General features: G+C 38.4%; 1 protein-coding gene across 9 annotated transcripts in view; it reads left to right on the top strand.

Annotated features, from left to right (window-relative positions):
* Nucleotides 1-24,031, top strand: part of ENPP2 (ectonucleotide pyrophosphatase/phosphodiesterase 2) — a 108,104-nt gene that overhangs the window by 51,229 nt on the left and 32,844 nt on the right. For 8 of the 9 annotated variants that reach the window (XM_049700671.1, XM_033419908.2, XM_033419912.2 and 5 more), the window contains 6 exons: nucleotides 203-282; nucleotides 1,035-1,154; nucleotides 8,328-8,383; nucleotides 13,527-13,592; nucleotides 14,536-14,608; nucleotides 21,169-21,277. In XM_049700671.1, coding sequence (XP_049556628.1) covers nucleotides 203-282; nucleotides 1,035-1,154; nucleotides 8,328-8,383; nucleotides 13,527-13,592; nucleotides 14,536-14,608; nucleotides 21,169-21,277 — 504 coding nt within the window. Of the gene's footprint in view, nucleotides 1-202; nucleotides 283-1,034; nucleotides 1,155-8,327; nucleotides 8,384-13,526; nucleotides 13,593-14,535; nucleotides 14,609-19,010; nucleotides 19,167-21,168; nucleotides 21,278-24,031 lie in introns of all 9 variants that reach the window. The other variant, XM_004265360.3, reaches the window with a different exon arrangement.

Genomic DNA, 24,031 nt, shown 5'->3' with positions numbered 1-24,031 from the left:
CATACTGTGTTCTTATCTGTAATCCATGATCTGCCCAGTAGCCACTTAGCTGTCGGTTTTGAGATGTATGGACACATGACTTTACCATTTGAAGTTCAAAAGTGAAGGTAGCACATGTCTTTGCTCATTTATAGAATGGATTTGCATACATGAGGTGATTCCTGGTTGTTCTCTTGCTCTAATACCTGAATTCTGTTTCTAGGGTCTTGTGGCACTCACTCTCCCTACATGAGGCCCGTGTACCCGACAAAAACTTTCCCTAACTTATACACTTTGGCCACTGTAAGTATTTTTTCAAGTGGTGTAGATTCAAAGCGCTGATTTCATGCTGAAATGACTTAGAGAGATTTAAAAAACATGTTCCTTAGTGTTCAAAGAAAATCTTTCTCTTTTTCATCTTACCTGTATCAGTTGTTTATAGAAAATGCCTTTTACAACTCTGTGGATGACTGAACTTCATTGCAATTTTAAAACCTTTTTTTTTTTTCAGCTGCAGTTCTGTCTGCATATATACATTCAACCTCTCAAATACCACAGGAGCTATTCTTTATTTTCTGAATTTTCAAATAAAAAGTGTTGACTTCAGAGCTGCTATGTTTAAATTTTCAGATACTCCCAATTCTACCTTGCTTTCTTCTTTAAAAAATATAATTTATTTAGTTATTTTTGGTTTGGAGTAGAAATAAAACCTAGGAAAAAGGAATAGTGTATTTAGAAACTTTGGAGGCACATAAGTAAATTTCATTCTAAGGGGTAATTTATTGTAATAAAAATTATTGTCATCTTATTAAATGTAACAGTTAAAAAACATCCCAATATTAAATTTCTTATAATCATGTCAAGTTTCACAGATGGCTTATAATCAGTCCATAGATAATATTCCTGTTTGCTAAGACAGACACGTATAGAGGTTATATATGTCTTATATAAAATTGGAAATTAAATATTGTTATAAAACCTTCTATGATAAGAAAATTTATGATAGAACTATTATGTGTGGATTATTTTGACAATAAATTTGCTTTTCCACAAAGGGGCTATATCCAGAATCACATGGAATTGTTGGCAATTCAATGTATGATCCTGTATTTGATGCTACTTTCCATCTTCGAGGGCGAGAGAAATTTAATCATAGGTGGTGGGGAGGTCAACCGGTGAGTTTTGCATTTTTTTGTGTGTCTGTGCCTTGAAACATTTCACCCACCCCCAAATTTGTTACCTGTTGAAAAGATGCATTTAATTTCCTCATACTTGGCAATGTTTCTGTCTTTTGATATTGTATATATATGTGTGTGTATGTGTGTACATAATATATGTGTATCTATATGTGCATATAATATGTATGTGCATGTGTATTATGTATATATATACGTATGTTTTAACATATGTGTGTGTGCAATGTATATATACTGTATATACATATGTTTATGTGTCTATGTTTATACATGTGTGTATGTGTTTGTGAGGTTATGATTATAAAAGTGTGCGATGATAAGGATCTCCATTAGGGTGACAGTGGTAGAAATGGTGACATAGGGGTAACTTTCAGAAATACTTTGAAGAAGGAATATTCAGATCTTATTGATTTACTGGATTTGTGGACACAATGAAAAAGAAGTGAATGACATTACTGCCACAAAATTTTAGCCCAAGCGCCATATGATCAGGAACAGGGAAACTTGCTGGGAAAAAAAAATCTCAGTGAAACCCACAGTAAATTTATGAATTCTTCTGTTTAATCCATTTTTAAAAAAATCTTGGAAGTTACGTATAAGTGGAATCTACCTTGGTTCTGGACCAGCAGATTGATACTTTGAAAGAAATCATCCTATTTACTTCAGATCAAATGGCTGGGCAGAAAGTAAAAAGGGATATAGGTGGCTTTCTGCACAATATTTTTCCTGTGACTGTGTGTATGTGTATGGTCAGGCAGCTTGCTTTGGTCAGAGGTGAGCAAAGCAGCAACATAAATCCACAGCTGTTTAATGTGCAGAATTGAACTAAGTGCACGTGACCCTGGGTAGAAGGATCCGAATCCCCGTAGGAACACATCCCAGTACACACAGTCAATCAGAAACATGTAGGAAAAGATGGCAAATGGTTCCATCTCATGTCTACTCTGACTGGGGGCCACAACTCCCTGGAACACTGGTGGCAAGGGGGGCTGGGAGGCTTTTGTGCAATCTGCCATGGCATGAAGGGTGGGCAGTCTGCACATATCCACGTACCTACCATCCCCAAATGATCTCCTACCTGGAAATGTTTGCTTCAGTCTATGGGCTAAATAGAGAATATAAAGTATGAAAAAAATGGTACTGCTCTTTGAGAAAAGGTCATCTATGACAAAAAAAAATCATATTGCATAATCAGTATGCATGGTTAAATATGGGCTTTTCATTTAAAAAAAAGTTGGAAGACTTGTATATCTGTAGAAGTGTTTCTTTCTATCAGAGGTTCTGATTCTGCTGTCTTTATTCAGGCTAGACTCCCAGAAGTCTGTGATGTCTTACGCTGTAAGCAAAGTGAAATTTGTATACAGTGTGGATTTCCCAAACAAAGTTTATGATAGAGGAAGATTTTAGGTATAAATAAAATAATTGAAATTTGAGTTCTGTCAAGAGCTGTTGCTAGTTGGTGTTTTATATTAATTTTGTCATGGAGGCAAACTTGCTTGAAGAACCACAAAGGATATAAATAGTAATTTTATCAAATTGGATCAACTTCCACTGAGTGTGGATATTAGGCTTCCTCTGGGTTGGCATGACTCAGAAGATGAGTCCACATATTCATTCACTCCTGCAGAAACAGAGCAGACGGAAAGCTGTGAACCTGCTCAATGAAGTGAAGTCTGTTTTAACCCTGTTTGCCTGTTTCCTCACTAACTCTCTAAGTCGACACATTTCACTAAGTTTAGTAGTTCCCTAGTGCTGACTGAGATTTGCACTGAAACTGATTTGTGTTTCTGTCTATCTTCTTGAACAAGATGCCACCATAAGAAATCCAAGGAGCACAGTAGATATCATTTAAAAACATGTTTTATAGAAACTTGGCACATACGAAAAATATATGGACAGGAACTATAAGAAACTACAGTATGAGTATAAGAAATTATAAGTGCTATAAGAAAAGATGAGCCTTAATAAATACTCCTTAAGCGTAAGAGGCTTGTATATTTCACAGTGAAAAAGTAATTGGAGTAGAGAAAATATTTATAAAAATCTTAAACAGGTAATTAAGTCAAACAACTTATTTTTTACTGAGTGATTAAACCATGAAAGACATTTGGCTAAATAATATATGAGTCATATTAAATGGTGAATAAGAACCATTCTTATTCTAGTTTGAAATCTTATATATGACATGAGGCATTTGTAGTGTCCATTCAATTTGAATTGCACCATTCAACTTCCAAAAATAATTTCTATAATTTAATTTTATTTTTAAAACCCTGATATAGCCACTTTAGCAAAGTTGAGTCTGCTTTTAATTTGTTGATCTTCAGAATGCACTATTAAAAGTTGTCATTCACTGTACGATCCTACATTTCTCCTACATATTATAATGGGATTCCTTTTCATGTTGTTTTGAAACTATTTACTTTTGTCTCATTACAAAAGTATGTTCCATACTCTTAACAGCGTGCCATAAGTGTGTTTGTTTCTTTGAAAAAGCTCTCCATTCTAATCCTGTAATTTCTAATACTAAGATAACTCAGTGAGGAAATTGCCTGTTCCGTTCAAAGCTGGACTCAGAGAGGTGGAGAGTGAGTGAGACTCCACAGGGCCCACTACGTGTGACGATTTGAGAGATGAGTCCAGCACCCTACCATGGTGCAAGTCCTCTGGAGCCATAGTTTCTGGAGGAAGGAGGATTCTTTTTAAAAATTTAAAAAAAAATTTAATTGAATGAAAGATTCTTTAAACTCTATAGTGCTTTACAATTTTCAAAAGTTTCACACGCATGATATCAGATAATCCCATAATAACCCCCCTTCTTTCCCCTACCTTTATATTGCCCCCTTCCCCTTCCCTCTCCTCACTGGTAACCACTAGTTTGTTCTTTATATCTGTGAGTCTGCTTCTTTTTTGTTTTATTTACTAGTTTGTTGCATTCCTATTACTTCTCAAGTTGCTGGGCCTATGGTGGTTTTCGGCCAGCATTGGTGATGCAATGAGTTGGTCCTGAGACCATCCTTGTGAATTACTATGGTGTAAGAACACAGGAAAGATGGCAGGTTCAAGAAAGAGATAGCAAAGAGAAGAAGAATGACATTAGAATAGGAGTGAACATCCAGGCCAAAGGGATTGGTCTGATGGAAAATGTTAGTCTTTGCTTACCACTTTGTCTAACAGGTGACTTTCTTTTTTATTTTTTCCAGGAAAATTTTACCTTTTCTTTATTGTGTTTCTTTTCCATATACTGCGATAAATCTATATTTCTTTCTCATTTTACTGTATCATAATGTACTTAGGATGGACTCTACTCTCCTGGTCCCTTTGCTGCTAGGCTCATTTCTCTTTCAAATTTCACTGTAAGCAACCTTTTCTAAGTAGATTTCACTAAGCTCCCTCAGCCCTCGCTAAGCTCAGGGACCCACTTTTGGGTTTTCTTGTTATTTCTATCATAATTGTGACCATATCATTTGAAATTATTCACATAATCTGCTTTCGTCTATGGGCCCCATGAGGGTAGAGACTTGATTTATTTATCTCTTTATTCTCAGGACCTAACCCACAGCCTAACACATTTAGGTGTCCATTTATTATGTTTTGGATTGAACTGTTCTACAGCCCCATCTGAGGCGTGTTTGCCTGTACTTCTTCCTGGATTTCATCACTCACCTTCTTCTGGCCCTAATCACCTGGAAAGAGCCACACTGGTTCACAGTCTATTCTGCTGCATCCCCGAAGCCTCACTTCTTTAGTTTGTTCCTACTCTTGAATCTCAGCGATTGATTTACTCCTGCTGATACTAGGGCCCCGCCCATTCCTCTGGTGTCCCAGAATTCTATTTCTTCTACCTCTGTGCTTTAGAATGCAAAGGAATAATTTCCCTGCAAAGAACTGCTAGGAAGACTACAATAGTAGTTCATGGTTTTCAAAAATGTTTTTTTGCATGTTTTCCTTTTTAAAACATCTCCCCTTCTCCCACAGCTGCATATTCTCCTGAATTTGAGAAAGTGTTGGATTTCGCATTTAAATGCTCCTGGTCCCAGTGGGAGTTTTCTTTTCTTTTTTTTTTTATTCCTGATAACATATCAAGAAGGTACAATATTATTTCCATTTGTCCCCTTTTCAAAATGTAGCATCTAGGACACAAATGTTGATAACTCTGCCTCTAGATAAAGGAAAGCAATGGACGAAATACTGGGATTAAAGGTGGGAAGGCCAGACTCAGTGTCTTCTTAGCTAATTATTTTTTAGCTGTGTTGTTTGGCCCATCGCTGAGGAAATACAGATTACATTCAAATTCAGAATGGGAAATGGGAAATTATAATTCCTATTTCTCTGAATTAACAAGAAACTAGTTTTATGATTTCTGTTTTATGATTCTCCCTCCCCTGCGCCTCCTCCACTTCATAGACCAAGAGGCTCCTTTTCGTTTATCTTCCTTTGGACCAATATTTTACTGCACTTTTTTCTCTGTAATTACTAGATTTAACTTTAGAGTTCTGAAATATAATATATAACTTGCAAAGGAACTTTTATAACTGCTCATGATCTGATTTAACTTAAGAAACTTTCTTCATGCTTCAGTTTCATACCATTTGCCAAACCTTTGACCGACCAGCTTCATTACTGCTAGGGTCCTTTCCTTTGAGATTTTAAAATGTTTTTTTAATTCCAAGTATTCTCTCTTATTTGTTCATTCTTTGCACTTTTCTGACCATGCTCCCAATTTTCTTTTAGAAAATGCGGCCAACACGACTTGTACCAAGAAGCAGGGAGAAATTTTTTGCATCTTTTTTGGAAGAAATAAATAAAAAAATTTTACCTTTAGCTTGTCTTCATAGTTCACATTGCTTTTTACAACCGGTTAATTTTTTTTTTTTCCTGATTACCAAGATGTTAATTGTCACTACAAAATTTTGGGGAAGTACAGACAAGTACAAAAAACCAATGATTCTGATTTTGCCACTGGGATAATTTTAGCACCCTCACATCTGTCGTCTCCCCTAGTGCTCTTTCCTTATACCATTGCAAAGACTCCTTTGGTGATCATTCCCCCTGAGGGTTAATAAGTTAAAAGTTACTTATAGGGCTTCCTGTTGCTCTGATAATGCCAACATCAGCATGTATTCCACAATATAACTTTTGAAAATGTAGGGTCATCATTTGACAAAATTGTATTAAAAAATTTTCCGTTAGAAAACCCCAGATTGATTTTACATTTCATATCTGCCAAATATTGCCTAATACAACTTCCTTGGAAATGTCAAGGCACCACAGTTTCTAGGAAGTTGTTTGGCTGTGCGTGCACCAAGGATGTGTCTCTGAAACTAAAATAAGTATGCGAATAGATCACTTAATATAAGAAATTGATCTCTCTGGGATCTGAGGTGGCTTTGAGGCACCTGCAGGGTGTCCAGGACTCGGCTTGAGTTCACCTTCTTGCTAAAGGAGGCGCTGACACAAGACTGTATGAAACTCCAGGACCCATTTGAGTCCTCCTTGGCTTGAGGATACCCAGAAATGCCAGAGTTTATCTGTAAAGCAGAAGGATACTTTGGACCAAACCCTGGTAGGATGCTTAGAGCAATCTGAGGTCCTGATCTCTCTGGTCCATCCTAATGGGACAAGGACTCCACCTTTCCCATGCTAATGACATCCGCTGGCAGCTCAGACCTCCAGGAATCTGGGAGGGTGCTGTATGCTCTCCTGCCCCATCCCTCACTTGCCGGCTGCAGCAGCTGTGATTTTGGAGCTGGGGGTTTCCAGTCCTCCCCAGAGGCCTGGGAATCCTTACAGAATTCTCCCAGGCCAGGCGTTCCAGACCTTTCTGAGGCCATGGCCAAGCTCCTGAATGCCCCACACCTCCAAATTGCCCCTTTCCTCAAAAAACAAAGATTTTAACTGGAGTAAGTAAAATACTATCAAATTCTGGAGACAAAGAAACCAGACAGGAGGTTGGTTGCAACTCGTAGACCATTTTTGTTTTGGTCTTGTAAAAAACCAAGCTACACTTCTTTTTCCTGTTTGCCTCCTAAAGCTAAGGGGTTTCTTCCACGGACTTCTATTCAATGGGACACTGGCCATTCTAAGTTGTTTTTAGTGTCCTGAAAATAACTGGATTATATTTATTTCCATTAATGCAGAATAATTAAGATGAAAATTGATCTAGTGTTTACCAAATGCTAAAACACTGTTTTTAAGGACTTTACATGTATTAACTCATTAAAGCTCAGAATAATCCTATGCGCTAGGTAATATTATCTATATTTTAAAGGAATGTAGAGACCTTAAATAACTAGCTGAAGGATCACGAGGCTAGTAAGTGACAGAGGCAAGGCTTAAAATGCAGCTAGCTGGTCACTGGGCTCAGGTTCTTAACTGCCGTATCTTCTACCTCCCAACAGCATGAGCTGGAAAGAATATACATATATTGGCCACTCCACGGGGCATGAGGGATCTTAGTTCCCCAACCAGGGATCGAGCCCAAGCCCCTTGCAGTGGAAACGCAGAGTCTTAACCACTGGCCCGCCAGGGAAGTCCCTGGAAAGAATATTTTAAAAGCCTTAATGACATGCTTGGTTCACCTAACTTATCCCAGGAATTTACTCCTAAAATTCCACTTACTAAAAGGCTAAGTAAAAGGTACAAGGGGAAAACCAGAATAAAAAATAGCCCCTTTCCCCCATTTCATTCACCTCATTTAAAACAAAACAAGACAAAGCTAGGTTCCGAGATCCTGGCATCTGTGTGCCAAATTGGGGTTTTCCTCTGTAGGCTTTCAACAGTCAAGGAAACATATGGTCACTCGGGGTCCTTTGATGAGCAGAATTCTGCCATGTAAGTGAAATGTTCAAAACAATGATCAGAAAAGACAGGTACAGAAGAGACTCTTGAGATGAAATAAAAGTTTTTTTTAAAAAGAGCCACTATAATCATAGCAGAGCTTGAAAGCTTTTGCAGAGAATGTATTGAATAACAGTTATGGAAAGAATAATTCTGACTTCCAGATGTGAAAAAAAAAGGTTGCAAATATTGGGAAATTTATGGTGGGGTATGGTAAAGTATAACATATCTGAGCTAATATATTTTAAAACCTTTTTCTTCTTTGACCCAAACCCAGAATATGTTCTAAGCCTCTTATATTTTCCTCATTAGCTATGGATTACAGCCACCAAGCAAGGGGTGAAAGCTGGGACCTTCTTCTGGTCTGTGTAAGTTACCTCTATTTTGTCAATGTAAAATTACAATTATGATTCCATTTAAGAAACATTCATTCAATTTGATTTCACTTCAGTTAAATGTTAACATACTCCAACGTATGAATATTTTCTGATTCAAAATAACCCTCCATTTTTTTTTAAGAGATCCTCTCTGTCTTTTTCCATCTCCATTCTCTTTTCCTCTTCTCTCTCTCTTTTCCCCCATCTTTTCTTAATAGAATGTAAGGAAGATTTTCTCTCCTACATCTAGTCACCCTTTAGAATTTTCTGTCCCTGTTTATAGGTTTTCGGTAACTTGGCACCTAGGGAATGTATATTTCTCAGGCTATTTATTGCTGTGATTTGAATTATCATTTTCTATAAATATATTACAACATTCTATATTTATTTTGGTTCACAACTTTAAAAATCGAATATGGTCTCAGACAGCTGATATAGTGGTCTAGAGACTGGAAACTCCAGACAGGAGACAAGAGGAAGTCTCTGTTTCCACCCCATTTTCCCACTGAGCTCCAGGATTTCCCTAATAAGAAAAAAGGAACTACTTCTCTTCCCCGCAGAGGTGATGGGGGGATTAGTAGTTAATGTTCATAAAATAGCCTTAAGATGAAACTTACCTAATAAAAGTGTCAACATGTTGATTACTTTTGAGGCTCCTTAGTAAGAAAAGGAATCTGTTTCAACTTTCATGGGGATTTTGTTCCCACTGAGATGTTCTCTCCATCCTTATTTTTTTTAACCACCTAAAGCTGTTTCCATATTTGCCTCTTATGCCGTAACCAAAATATGACTATTCTGTAAGAGTAGTGCGCTGAGAGCAATCACAGGTTCAGATTAACACAGAATGGTACCATCTATATTCTCCAAATTCAGGAATAAAGGTAGATTTTTCAGATTTGAAGGGCTAAATTGAAATTGGGTTTGGTGATTTGAAGCTAACACAGAGTGTCCCTTAAAAGTCTCCCCCCCACTTTTTTTTTTTTTTTTGCGGTACGCGGGCCTCTCACTGTCGTGGCCTCTCCCGTTGCGGAGCACAGGCTCCGGACGCGCAGGCTCAGAGGCCATGGCTCACGGGCCCAGCCGCTCTGCGGCATGTGGGATCTTCCCGGCCCGGGGCTCGAACCCGTGTCCCCTGCATCGGCAGGCGGACTCCCAACCACTGCGCCACCAGGGAAGCCCCCCCCCCCACTTTTTAAAAAGAGATTTTCTCTGTTGAGAAATAAGTATATGTTAGAAATGACATGTAGATTTACCAATTTAATCTTATGCATTACATTTTTTAACCTTTGATTGTCATTGATACTTATAGAAGTGATTTCTTCTGCTCCACAACATATTTGGCTGGTAGAATGGAGAGGTGCCAACGGCATAATTAATACCTAGTCCCCACCCTTTACCCCCCGAAACTGCCGCAGAGCTTCATTGAAAAGCCTTAGTGTTCCGGTTTTGAATGGTAATTTTTTCCACCCATTTCAAACCTTATAAGAAGGTAGCTTTTTTGCTCCAAAGATGTCTGTAGTTTGCTTTGCTTCTCAGACTATTCTTTTATTTCTATATCCCGGAAGTGACTTGGATTCATTTTCTTTCTTTTTTAAAAATCTCTTTAGAACTTAAAAAAACTTGTCATACTTCCAGGTATTTAATAATTTAATATTTAATATGTCTAGGAAATCTACACATCATAGATTCTGAAAATTTTAAAATTTAAAACCAGATTCAGCCATAGACTTAGACTTTGAAGGTCATCTTTTTAACCTGGTTCCATGTTGCAACCTAGAATTAGTCTAGCTTTTCAAAAGATAGCGTTTCATTTCAAAATCATCCTCAGCTGAGTCTCCATTACATTCTTTTATGTCAGTTCATGTTCAAAGGCAGTAATTCCCTTTATATATGGGTGTCTAGATTGATTCCAATCCCAGCTCTGTCACGTAATAGAGTGCTGACCTTGGACAGGTGATCTAATGTCTCGATAAATGAATGTCCTCATCTTCAACTAGGAATGATAGTGTCTTCATCATAGGGTATCGTGAAGGTAGAATGAGTTAACTTATTTAAAGTGCTTAGTAGGGTACTTAGTACATAGAGAACGGCCAATAAATGGTATCTGTTTTCTTATTCACATTACCTCTTTCAACAATGACCAGACAATGGCTATATATGACCTAAGGTAATTTGTTCCCCTTTAGCATTAAATCATTCATCTGGTTTATTGAAACTCATCTAGTTTATTTTCCATTTTTCCTACTTCCTTTTCTTTTTCTAAAACATGTCTAATGTACTTGGTGTCACGAGAAATTCTATATCAATCAATAATGGTAAAGGCAACAGCATGAATTCCATTTCCCTTTCTGTTTGGAATACACTCTTCCTTTGTCAGATCTGTTTGTGCCGTGTCTGCTTCAAATTTTAAACATTAATGGCTAAGGGCCATGTCTTTTTTGGTCCCTGAGGTTATTTCGTAAAGATAATCTAAAGCGACTAGGAAACTTAGAGACCACTGTGTCTGACTCCTCACGTTTGAGATCAGAGTGCCAAGGCTTAGAGAGGTAAAATGTACCCAAGGCCACAGTTACGGTGGATACTCAGGCCTCCAAAGTACTCATGCTCTTACCACACACACGTATTCATCCCCTGCCCAGAAAATGGCAATTACCTGCTTCTCGTTCCAAGCAGAGAATGGTGACTTCCCCGTAATAGCTTTTTTTTTTTTTTTGGTAGGAGTATCTTGTATCTTTTTTCGTATTCACAGAAATGCCTTGAACGTAATACGCTTTTAACAAATATTTCGTGAATGAGTGTACTATATCTGTGGGCCTGTGAATCTAGTACATAATGATAAAAGCTAACTTTTTTGGGGGGTGGGGATGCCACGTGGCTTGTGGAATCTCAGTTCCCTTACCAGGGTTTGAACCCTGGCCACAGCAGTGAAAGTCTGGAATCCTAACCACTAGGACACCAGGGAACTCCCGTAAAGCTAACATTTTTCAATGTGTCAGGCACTATTCTAAGTATTATCTCTTTTAATCCATACAACAACCTTATAAGATAGGGACTATTATTCTCCTCATTTTATAGAGGCACTAAAAGGTTAAGTCACTTGTCAAAGTCTCATCCAACACAAACCCAGGCATTCTGGCCTCAGAGCTGATGCTTTTTTTCCCTGCTCCCTACTTGTCAAGTACCCCATCCAAAGAAGGCATTAAAGGGTGAACATTTTGAGCTTGAAACAAATTCTATTAATTTGTATTTTTCCATTAGCATCAAGTGAGTCCATCAGAATCCATTTTTGTGACTTAACACCAATTACATAAAATAAAGCAGCTTGTAGGTAGGTAGTGAAGTAAGGTAAAATGAAAAGGCTACAACATTCACTTTTTTTTAAGTTAGGAAAGAATTCAAAATATGTAATTATTTTGTTCAGATACAGGGGATTTCTAAGGCTGAAGAATTAAATACCTTCAGTGATTAACCTGGCTTTGCTATGCCTACTTCAAATTCAATTATAGGTTATAATAGACAGGATCGCATTTATTCAATAGCGTTGGAATTTGTTTAAATGAGAACTTGTTTTATGGTAAACATGACTTTTTGGGGGCTGGTAGGATAGTTCTAGACAGAGAAGGCGCCAGAGAGAAGAATGACAAATCCCTACCTATTGGAAATAGGGGGAGGCTGCCTGAGTAGAGTCCCTGCCAAGTCTAGCCATCTACCGTGGCTCTGAAGGTTCGTCTTTCCTCCTACCTCTCTCATGCTCATGTCTACGAAAAGTAAAAGCTGAAATGGCTCACCCAACATCCCACAGTAAATTTTTAGTAGTTTATTTTTTAGAGCAGTTTTAGGTTCACAGCAAAACTGAGCAGTGGGTACAGAGAGTTCCCATCTACCTCCTGCCCCCAAACACGCACAGCCTCTCCCGGTATCAACATCCCCACCAGAGTGGTACCTTTGTTACAAATGATGACCCTCCATTGACACATCATTATCACCCAGAGACCATAGTTTATATTAGGGTTCACTCTTGGCCACAGTAATTTTTATAGTTTATATGAGGGTTCACTCTTGGCCACAGTAATTTTTACTATCTACAATTAAACTTAGGCTTCAGTTTAAATTCATCATAAACATGCTCTAATACTTGGTCTTGGATGGGGAAGCAGAAAAGTATGTTGTGTTCCTTGTTAGGAAAAAATAAGCAAATTTCCCCACAAATAAAGACATCACTCAGCTTGTGAGCATCTTAATGTAACTCAGCCCATGATACAATGCTATCATGTTAGCCGAGAGCTCTTGAAATGAGTGCCAGATTGAGGGTAATTATATTTCAACAGAGGAATGAGACTTAAACACAAAAGTCGTTGTGGATGAAGATTATACCCTTTTTGTCAGTCTCATAATTATATGTGCCTATTCTTGATAGATTTTTATAGAGCTAGAAGAGAATTTCAAGAATACCTTTCCTAAACACTGATTTTATACACGAGGAACTTAAAGTTTCAGATTAAATAATGTTTCTTAAGTCATATAGCTACTTAGAGATCGAATGATAACTAATCATGATCGTTAATGAAAATAGGGATTATCTTTAGCACTCACTATGTACTAGGCACTGTACATGCCTTTTGCCTTTCTTGTCTCATTTCCTCCTTACAAGCAAGCTGTTCAGTGTGCTTTGCTATCATCTTTATTTTACTGATGAGCAAACTGAAGCTGAGAGAGGTCAAGAGGCATAGAGGTCAAGAGAGGTCACACCAGCAAGAGGCAGATTGGGGATATAAGTCCTGGCCCTTCGGTGGCTACAACGAATGGCTTTACCCACTAAATAGCAATGATTCTGAGTGTGGGGTCCTTTCCGCCTGTAGCTGAGCCTCTGATAAGCATGGCAGATTCTTCATTTGACTGTGAATCAGAGTTTCCAGTGTTGTCTTCTGTAGCAGAGGCCAAGCAGCATGACATATGGCAAATAGAAATGGACGTTTAAACACTAATTGGAAAAGGAATCTTTTACTACGACAAAGTGAAAACAGATGGTGGTAAATAGAGAGCCCTTGGCCTGGGTGCAGGAGTAAGAGCTCATCAGGCTGGAGATGGTAGAAATGCAACCTAACCTCACGCTTTGCCGGTTGCTACCCTACAGGATGATCCCTCATGAGCGGAGGATATTAACCATCTTGCAGTGGCTCACTCTACCAGACAACGAAAGGTATTTGCTTCCCCCCATCCCACCTGGCTCTCCCTCTTCTTTCTTTAGTACATTTCCACTTTAGGTAGGAATTGGGTGAATAACCGGACGGACTATGCAATAGAAGCACAGCCACTGTTTGGTATTATTACAAGTTTTGTGGTTCTGAGCCTTAAACGTGGCTTCCCTAAGAAGGACTTAGGTTACAATGGACGTAGGTTATTGAGGACCATTTAATTACATGAATTACTCCAGCTATCAATCCTGGTCACCGCAGCAGAGCTCGAGGGAGTTCCCGGCTTTGATAAATAAACCAGCAGCATCCCAAGGATTGGGGAAGCATGAAGACTGACTTTTAAAAAAGATTTTATTTTATTGAAGTACAGTTGATTTACAATGTTGTGTTAGTTTCTACTGTACAGCAAAGTGATTCAGTTATGCGTATATATACATTCTTTTTCATATTCTTTTCCATTATGGTGTATCACAGGATGTGGAATATAGTTCCCTGTGCTATACAGTAGGACCTTATTGTTTATAAACTCAATATATAATAGTTTGCATCTGCTAATCCCAAGCTCCCAGTCCAGAAGACTGACTTTTCACTTGAATGGAGTTGTTCTTTCAGGCTGCAGATTGCATGGCCCCTGTGAATTTTCACTGGGCTCTATTATTTTGGGGATCCAAGACCAGAGTTTGCATTCAGATTTTCCTCATGACTTTTTATTCCTGAAGGTAGTAACCAGGCAGTTACCCCAGCAGGGATGGTGTAGGGGGTGGTGGGTGTTTTTTTTCTTGTAGAAAAAAAAACAAGAAAGAGACTTTTTTTCATGCTAAGACTAACAGTGGTTGGGCAATGAATTAACTTGATTTGAGAGGATTTTTTGGTAATGTGTAGGGATATTTGATATTCTTTGTCATGTGTGGTTTGGGGGAGATTCTGAACCTTCCAATTTTCCCGTAGGCCTTCAGTCTATGCCTTCTATTCCGAACAACCTGATTTCTCTGGACACAAATATGGCCCTTTTGGCCCTGAGGTTAGTAGCTTATCTTCTGCCTGAGGAGAACCTGTGTCCCTGGGCCACCTAATCTACTGACCTTATTTCAGGATTTGTACAAAGTCTCTTAGGGTGTTTGTATGTGCCAAGTGGTTACAGAGTCAAAGAACTACAAGAGTAAAAACATTTAAAAGAACCTTAAACATACCTGGTTTTCTTACAGGAACTTCATTTCAGATTGATTTGCTATTCAAACATATCCTAAACTTGGTGTTCATAGGAAGGAATGTATTCCAGCCCTGCAGGCATCAGTCAAAAGATGAAGGATCGGGAATGGTTGGCATTTGCCATCACTGGGATAGGAGTAGAAAAGAATCTGGAGATGAAACCTGCAATATAAAACATTGCAACTGAATTTCAGCTCCCTTAAAATGGTTATGCTGTTCAGAGAGGGTAGGTCAGCTCACTAACCTTAGCAGGTACAAGCAACCTGGAATATTTGATAGCATTGGACATTTTTTATTTGATAAATCTTGACATAGGTATATACCTGTGAGACCATCACCACGATCAAGAGTATGAACATATCCATCACCCCCCGAAGTGAAACAAATTCTTAATTGGGAGAAATACACTGTTGAATGAATCTGTTTAGCAGAGCAACGTGACACCCTTGTATCACTCGGGGATCTTAGTAGAAGACAATCTGTCTATAAGGTAGCATCCAGTATAACTTCAAATTCAGGAGGTGGGAAAGGGAAGGAGATATTTTATTATGTTCCTCTTTTATCGAGAGATGGAAATTTTCCCAGTGCTTCAGCATAGATCATTTTAAAAGATGCTGGGATTTGCAAATCTAAATCTTTTAATCTGTGAAATGTTTTCCACCTCTCTTTCTTACTAGGGTGGTGAGGTCTACATCAACATAAAAAAACTTGATTTTGGATGAGAAATTGTTTCACAAACTCTTTGATGATGGGAACTACCTCTTATTCTCTGATAGCCGATGGCAACACTGTTGGCTATAATTAAGTTTGTTATGTTCAGCATAAGGATGACTAAGGAAATACAGATAAGTGTGTCTTGGTTTAAGTATTTCTGACCAAAATGCAGCATGTTTAAACAAAGACAGTAAATACTAAGGAGCCATAAATACTTCTGAATGCTTTAACATCAATTCAGCGGTGATGTCCTTAAGCACTGGAAACTAGAGGCTGTGTGAACCCATTCCTAGTTTACCTTAAATCACTGAAGTCATATAAGTCTCATGCTCTTTTTCCTATTCCTTTGATGTTTAACCACTGGTGCATGATTATGAAACACAAATGATAAAATGAGATAAACATCTGCATACATGAAACACAAATCTTATTCTTGCCAGAGCAAGCGTGGCTGTTTTATCTTTAGGGTGTTTTTCTTTGAGATTAATCTAAAGTGAACAATAGGAACCTCATTTTATTAAGATGTTAAAAAAAAAAAAACCCAAACCCTAAGCAGTTCCATGTACCCTATTTAAAGGTTCAATTTTGTTGGGATAATAGTATCCCCTAAAAGACCCTGTGGCACAGGCAAACAGCGCTTGTTATAGCCGCTCTTTTAAAAGCCAGAGGCTGGTACTTTAAGAGGTTAGGAGCTACTCCAGTTGCTCAGCTGGTAAGCGAACTTGGAGACAGAACTTCTGACTCCCAGACTAGGAAATAATTTAACTCTCCTTTAGTCCAGGAGATAAGCAAAGTGGTCCATTAATAACTATGTTCAAACCACACAGAACGTTTTCTTTATGTCAAAAGTTGGCTTTTTACAACACAGAGGAGGTATAATTCTTATAATTTTCATTTCCTTAAAAGTTATATGGCTTAGCAATGAATCTTCTTTATTCATTAACATCTCTGGATTTCTAATATGTGTAGTTCAGTTATAATTACTTACTTGAAAGTGTGTTTTTGATCAAGAAATAAACTAAAAGTTTCTTTTAAAGTCCTGAGCAGTGATAAATGAAGCATAATATAGGACACTTTAATTTGCTGTAATGATGGTTCTATGTTCAGGATTCTCATAAATATACAAACATTTTTTCCTGAGTATTTTTGAATTAAGAGTTGGAAGTATTCATGCTATGTTCTTTTTAGTGTTAATGCTTCTTATAACTGGGATATTCTCATATATCTATGGGGTAAAACACTTATGATGTATCTTCAGTTATGATAACCTGAGAACTTGGTCACTTTCTCTCGAACAAGCAAGGGATGTTTTCAGATTTCAACGATTTCTCATTTGGTTCTAGGAATCTTATTTTTACTGAAAGAAAAACGAAACAGTTTAAAACATGAAACCAAAGCCAGCAAAACCTATTTTTTTGTGGTAGACGAATTGGTTTATCTACCTATATATCCCTCATCTACACTTATTGTGCATGTAGCTGAAATATTATTTTTAAAATCAGTAACATGTTATCTTTTACACCTTGCATTTGAAATTTAATCGAAATGATTCAATCTGGCAAAATGTTGTGTGCTCCAACACACTTGAAGTTTGTGCTTTATTCGCTTAATACCTGAGTATACTTTTTTCAGGACGATTCGCAAACATTGGGCTAATAGCTTCGAGAAATGGCGTATTACTCCTGGTTTCACAGTGTAATGGTGAATGAATGTTCAGAAAATATGCTTGCTTTTGGTTACTGGCGCAACCTTTTTCTCTCTGAGCTTCTGTGCTTTCCCTGTGACTCTCCGTTCAGCTGCTCTTCAGGCCTAGAGGCAGAGCTTTGGCTGGCTAGTTACTACCTCCAGATGGCAAAGTATCCTGAAAAGCAGGGAAAGTTGCCCATCTCCTTCCCATCCTTTTAATAACCTCAGGCTAAATCTTCTAAAGTCAGACTAAAGTATGGCTGGTCAGTGAAAACTTAGCTATTGTCAACCTCTAACATTCAAAGAAGGAAATCCATGCAATATAATCCCTGGATGAAAACTCATTTTGACTAAAATCCTGTTTCTCCTGCCGCCCATCTAACCTGCTGCCATCAGAAGGGCTACCTTTGGAGCCTTCGGAATGTTGAGGTCTCTTGCAAATGGCCGAGTGTCTGATGGGCAGACTTGAGCGCTAGCTGAATGAATTTGGTGACCATGAAATGGTAAACCCTCTTTTTTCCTTTTGCTTCTCATCTCATGGGGAATTGGCTAAAACTAGAGGCATTAAAAAAAAAAAAAAAAAAAAACCAAACCAGAGTCCGTGGGACTGTCTTTCCATCGCTCTGCCGGAGAGAGAGGATGAGACAGCTGTGGCGATGCCTTTGCAGTGGCTTGCTCTGGAAACAGTGAAATCGCATGGCACATGGCCTCCTTTTTGGATACACTAACATCGTTCCTCCTCCTGGCCCTTCTTGCATTTGAATGAGTCTCGGAACAGTCCCACCAAGAGAAATCAGCTAGGTAGACAGCAGGGCTTGCTGCTTTAATTCACCTTTGCACCATCAGCAAATCAGGGGCCTGTTTTTCTCCAGCATTTGGAAGTCCCAAAAGGTTACCTTCCTCATCTACAGTTTACGTGTCAGCCTTTACTGCTCGCTAGATTTTCAAAACAAATGCGTAGTACAGCCACTACCCCCCAACCACCGCTAAAAGGGGAATGTCTAACAGAAAGAGTATAAGTAGAATCTTTCTTGATATATATATGTATACCAAGATGAAGAGGTCTCGATGACTTTTTACATTTGACCTAATTTTACAAGAGGATTTTTAAAAAGACAGTTAGTTCTATTTATGGTTACCTCTTAGCTCAGAGTTCTTCTCTACCAGAAACCTAAATTATCAGTGGGAAGTTCTCTCTGCTGATTTGTGGAAGCACATTCATGACCAAGGAGGACTGCTTAGTATTTATGTTTCATTCCATCCTTGGTTTAAAATTTCTTTTCCTGATCCTTTCCAATGAAGGTGACAGTTGCTTGGATATAGTTGGTGGTCTGAACAGATACCTGTTAGAATCTGAATTGGAACCACCTCCGTGAATCCTTTAGCACCTTGAAACGACCAAGTGACCAGTATTCCATTTAGTTTTCAGCTAGTACTTTATACATGGAGAGCTTTTCATAGCCAAGGACCAGTCTCTCCGTAACGCAGGAGTTATGGAATGCAGAATTCTGTGTCACCTTCAGGTCTATCCACAGTAGGCCCCTCAACCAAAAGAGACCCACACGACCAGATTCTCGTAAATTATATTCTTGTTCTCAGTGAAGAAGCTGTAACAGCAACATCAAGATCAATCTAGGAGGCTTCTCTCTGTAGAGTTCCCAGAATCATCCCTCATACCAACTTTTTCTCACTTAAGGAGTCAGTTTTTTTTAACTAAGACTCTGCTGACCCCAGATGGCAAAGTGTGAGCTTTATGATCTGACCCAGAGGGACAGACGACTTCTGAGTCCAGACATCTCTATCCGCCAGTACAGGACAGTAGTTATGGTTCACCTTTTACTCCGGCTAAGAGACCTAAGAGGAAGGTTACCCCTAAGAGGAGACAGGAAAGACCAGTTACTCCTCCAAAGAAAAGAAGAAGAAAATTACATAGGATGGATCATTATGCTGCGGAAGCTCGTCAGGACAAAGTAAGTTTATCTATTGTTCCAAAGCTTTGTGGCGGGCAGGTCTGAGTTGAAGGTTTCCTTCAGTGCCTTGGTTTGAAAATCAGCTGAATATGTTAAAGAAAAAGTCTGGTGTGTCATCCTTGGCTTTGAGTCCAGAAAAATCTGCTCCTTCAGAGGTTAACACTGATGTGAAGACTTCTTGATCTTTCAGCCAGAAAAAAAACAACAACAACAACAACAACTACTTTCTTTAAAGTTAGTTGCCCCAGACTAGTATGAATATTTAGGCTTGAATGAGTGTTAAGAAAGCTATTGGTTTTGCTTGCACTTTTTCACAGAATTTGTCACAGTTTCTTGTAGCCTTGGTTCTTGAGAACAACCCAGCAAGGTAGTCGGGGAAATCCTGAGAGACGGTATAGATTAGAACTCAATAGTATATTGGACTAGATTAGTGGTCTGTACCTTCCAAGTTCAGAAGAGGTCTTAGATGATAGGCAAGGGAAGAGCTGAGACAGAAGGAGAGAGAAAACAATGGGTAGATAGAGTTGGGTGTGTTTTCTTATAGAGATATGAGCAATGTGTACTCTTTTCATTACATTCAGAATAGCCTATAGGTTGTTACTTTTCTTGAAACCTCCGGAGACCTCCGAGGCACTATCTTATTTATGATTGTTTGAACTAATCACTAAGAAATAGGTTCTGGATTTTAACCTGAGTCATCTTTCTGACTGAAGAAAATGAATTTGTTGCCAAGGGTTGACATAGGTTGTGCATTTGGTATTTCTTTGTCTAGGTGAAGGTCTTAGAGGAGAGCACAGTTTACTCAGAAGCAAATACCGCTAAGTCTACCCTCTGTTAGTCTCTTCAGATTATGCCGCACACATCATTATGAAACTTTCACTTGTGACTTACTCCTTGGGACAGAATTTGAAATACTGACTCCTGTCATGAAGAAAAACAAATTTACACCTGATTTTACTGATGACATGATATGAGGAAAGGTCAAGAGTCATCTGAGAAGATGCTAGTGGAAGATAAGATTATGTGTCTGAGGAAAAAAGATATGCTGATCCCTTCCGTTCTTATCTCTGTCATTTTGAGCGGATATGTGTGACTGTAGCTAAGCTGTCCAATTCAGCTAAAGTTCTGTCAAGTGTTTGTCTGATGGGATGTTTCTTGAAAATCTTTCCATTGTACAGAGATGAGAGGGAGAAGGAACTCTCTAGTAGGTTCTATCAGAAACTTCCATTTGAAACAAGAACATGAGAGGTGGATTATGATTCTTGTGCTTTGGAAATGTTCTTCAGAGAACTGAGTTTTCAGTTTTCATTAGGCTAAATAAGAAACCTTCTAGAACAAGCTCAATGATTCACTTCTATTTAAGTTTGAACTCTTGTAGATTTTTATTTTACTCAAAATCAGCTTGAAAGGGACTAAATTGAGAAGTAGTAGCTTGCTTCTTAGAAGTGGTCCTTCTATTAAGAATCTATTGTTGTCAGAAATTGAGAGTAAGTTTTTTGGAACACCAGATGGATCTCTTTGTATTAATGATGCTCTAATTTGGCATCCAGTGGAAGGTTACCATTTAACCTCAGAACTGCTTTTGATTCACTTAGCCTCCATCTTCTTGCCATGGTTCAAAGCCTAGGTGATTTCACGTAGGGAACAAGAGGCTTAAACTGTCCATCTGACTCTCTCTCAAAATTCTTGGACTTAAAGAACATTATTACATTTTAGAAAAGCCATTTTATCTCTAAAAAAAGAAGTGCCCTTAATTTTTCTATTTTTATATCAAAGAATCTTGAAAGGGATTGAATGAGGAGAGGTTTTACATTCCTAAAAGAATATAAATAAAAATGCTTAGACCATGTTTCCATTTAGAAAGGCAGGAAAATCTCCCTAGACAAAGCTCTGCCTCTGGGCCTGAAGTTTTCTTTCCAGAATGTTTTAGGGTTAGAAGATCTATGAGATACTGAAAGGAAGAAAAAAAAACCTTCAGGGACTAATTTGCTCCTTTTTCCAGATGACAAATCCTCTGAGGGATATTGACAAAACAGTGGGGCAATTAATGGATGGACTGAAACAACTAAAGCTGCATCGCTGTGTAAATGTCATCTTTGTTGGAGACCATGGTAAAGCTTTGTTTCTTTATCCAGATAGATAACGTTTCTGATGTGCTGGGGAAACCCTTGCTCTCAGAATCCCAGGTTATATTCTTCTTCCTCCTTCCCCCTTTCTTCAGGATGGAGAAAGAAATCGAGCCGTGACTCAAAATTATGAGATGACCTGAGATGACCCTGCATACATTTTGATCAAAACCAGGGAATTCCTGTATCTTCCTATTCTTCGCAGGAAAAGCCTTCCTACAAAAATCTGTCCCATATTAAAAAGTTGCAGGGAATTCCCTGGCGGTCCAGTGGTTAGGATTCGGCGCTTTCACTGCTGGGGCCTGAGCTCAACCCCTGGCGGGGGAACTGATATCCCTCACGCTGTGCAGCATGACAAAAAAAAAAAAAAAAAAAAAAAGATTGCAGACAATTCCCTTGTGATATTAAGAGCTTCCTCTGTGAATGTGACATATCCCTCCTAGCCACATCCCCAAAAGGAGCCCACAGAGTTCATGTGGCTAAAAAATAAATCTAAATATGATTAAGAAAAGGTGGAGACTTAGGCTTCTTGTCAAAGAGGTGACATATGAGAAAAGTGATTTCCATGCATTCATTGAGCGAATTCAAGACCCAAGTCAGAGGACCCTGGATCAGTAGAGAAGACTGTTAAGAGAGGAAGAAGCAGTTTAGGGAGCTGTTTTCTAAATCACTGTATAAAGTAGAAAAATGTATGGATCAAGAGCATTATAAACATATATGTCTATAGAGCTGGGGTGGGAGGGTGCAGCAGAGAGCATTCTTATTTCACAGGTGTGCAGACTGAGAGTGCCTTCTGCCTTCCAGAACTAGCAAATTGAAATCATGGCTCTGGAATATGGGGCTGCTCCCTTCTAGGAGAGGGTTTGGAAGAAGAAAATTAGTTGACTTGGTAGTTCTGTTAAGAAGGGCAGATAACTCTCCCTAATCAAAACTCTGCTCTGGGCCTGAAGTTTTCTTTATAGAATTTTCTAGAAGATCTATAAGAAATTAAAACAAAAACAAAACAAAGAAAACCCTAGAACTAATATGCTCTTTTGCAGGGACTAAATGTAACCATCTGCAAAATCATGTTCCATGAGTTTGACTCGGTGGAGAGCTGCAGATAAGACAGAGAATGGGGAGCCTGTGACACAGCTGATTTGATTTAAGTTGCCCAGAGGTGTCAAGAACACTTGCTTACATGTTGGAGCCATATGTCTAAGAAGTAGATGGGCTCCAGTGAATCACAGGCTGGAGCACTGTAAAAGTCTTGGCTAGATTCCAGTCTGGTCTTGCCAGTGTGCAGGCTTCTGAGACGAATAAATGGCACAACATCTCTTTCTTAAAAGGTAGTATTGTCTAGTGTTCCAGAGCCTGGGTTTGGGAGTAAGAATGAGTTGCAATGGAGTTCAAATTGCACTGTGCCACTTAAAAGCCTCTCCAAGTCTCAGCCTCCTGGTCTGTAGAATGAGAACACTAATACCACCAACGCAGAGTTAGTCTGGAGGGTGAAGGGTGATGATGCTTGAGAAGCACTTTGAAAGCAAGAGAGATGGTTCACCACTGGGGTGGCTTAAGTGACTTAGGAAGGCAGCAAATGGAAGATTCTTCTAGTCTTCCATTAACATGTATTTAGAGACTTCCCCTTCCTGGATTCACATTGTGCTTGAACATAACAGCTGTTTATTGCTTCAGTTATTCCTCCTGAGATTTTAAATGTTAAAAGGCAAGATCTATAACCCTTGTGCTATGTTGGGATATGTTTTTCTCTCTCTTCCTTCCAATTTATATTTTAAAAAGAGGGGTCTGGATCTGGGATCCCAGAAGGTGATAATTTGAATTTCACCATATCTGGGCCACTCTGAGTTACATTTCTTTATTCTAAAACCTTAGGAAATCCTTTACAGAATCATTTAAGTTTCCCCACTTAAAAAATATTTGGATACTGGATTATATAAAGCAATATATTAAACCTTTATAGCTTCATCTCATCTCGTAAATTCTGAAATGACAATAAAGTTCTCTTCCAGCCTCCATAACTTGTGATTCTAAGATTTGAGTTTGTTTTTGTTTTTATTTATTTTTTTAATATTGATCAAGAAATTCTCCTTGATGGGAGGCAGGAAACAAATCATGGGTGGGAGGGGGCAATATTTGTTGGTGAAGAAATTCCCTACCAAGACCCTTTTTATATTCTAGTTGCTAGCTTTCAGTTTTAACTGATTATATTGTTTACAGCTTGTTTTCAGTGTTATTTTGTTTTTCAGTTTGGGTGGTCACTGGGGCTGACATTTTTCTTTCTATCTCTTGTTGCCAGTATTGTTTTGTCAGTAACATCCAAGGCCACCAGTGAAGGCAGAGTGAGGACTGGTGATTATGTACTCAAGTCGCGAGATACATTAGAGAGTTGGAAAATGACATTTTGTAAAAGAGACACAGCTATTTACACCACCCCTAGCTGGGAAGAGTTTAAAACAATCTGGGATTTTTTTTTTTAAAGAATAGATCTTTTACATAATGACAGTGTAAATAGATTTTTTTTTTAAAGATCACAGTTACTTCCTTTATCTTGTTGGTCTTGCTGAATGACTTAAAATATAATTGAGATGATGCATTTTCAGCCTTCTAGTGCTGCAAGATGATATGACTAAAGCAATGTCTGATGAAAAGATTATATAATGAAACATTCAACAATTCAAAGTCAAGTTAAGAAACCTCAAAAGAGAGGGATCCTCATGTTAAGTTGTGAAAAACGAATTA

The sequence above is a fragment of the Orcinus orca genome, chromosome 17 (assembly GCF_937001465.1).
Source record: "Orcinus orca chromosome 17, mOrcOrc1.1, whole genome shotgun sequence".
In the NCBI taxonomy this organism is placed as follows: Eukaryota; Metazoa; Chordata; class Mammalia; order Artiodactyla; family Delphinidae; genus Orcinus; species Orcinus orca.
This window is presented reverse-complemented; position numbering and strand designations above follow the sequence as displayed.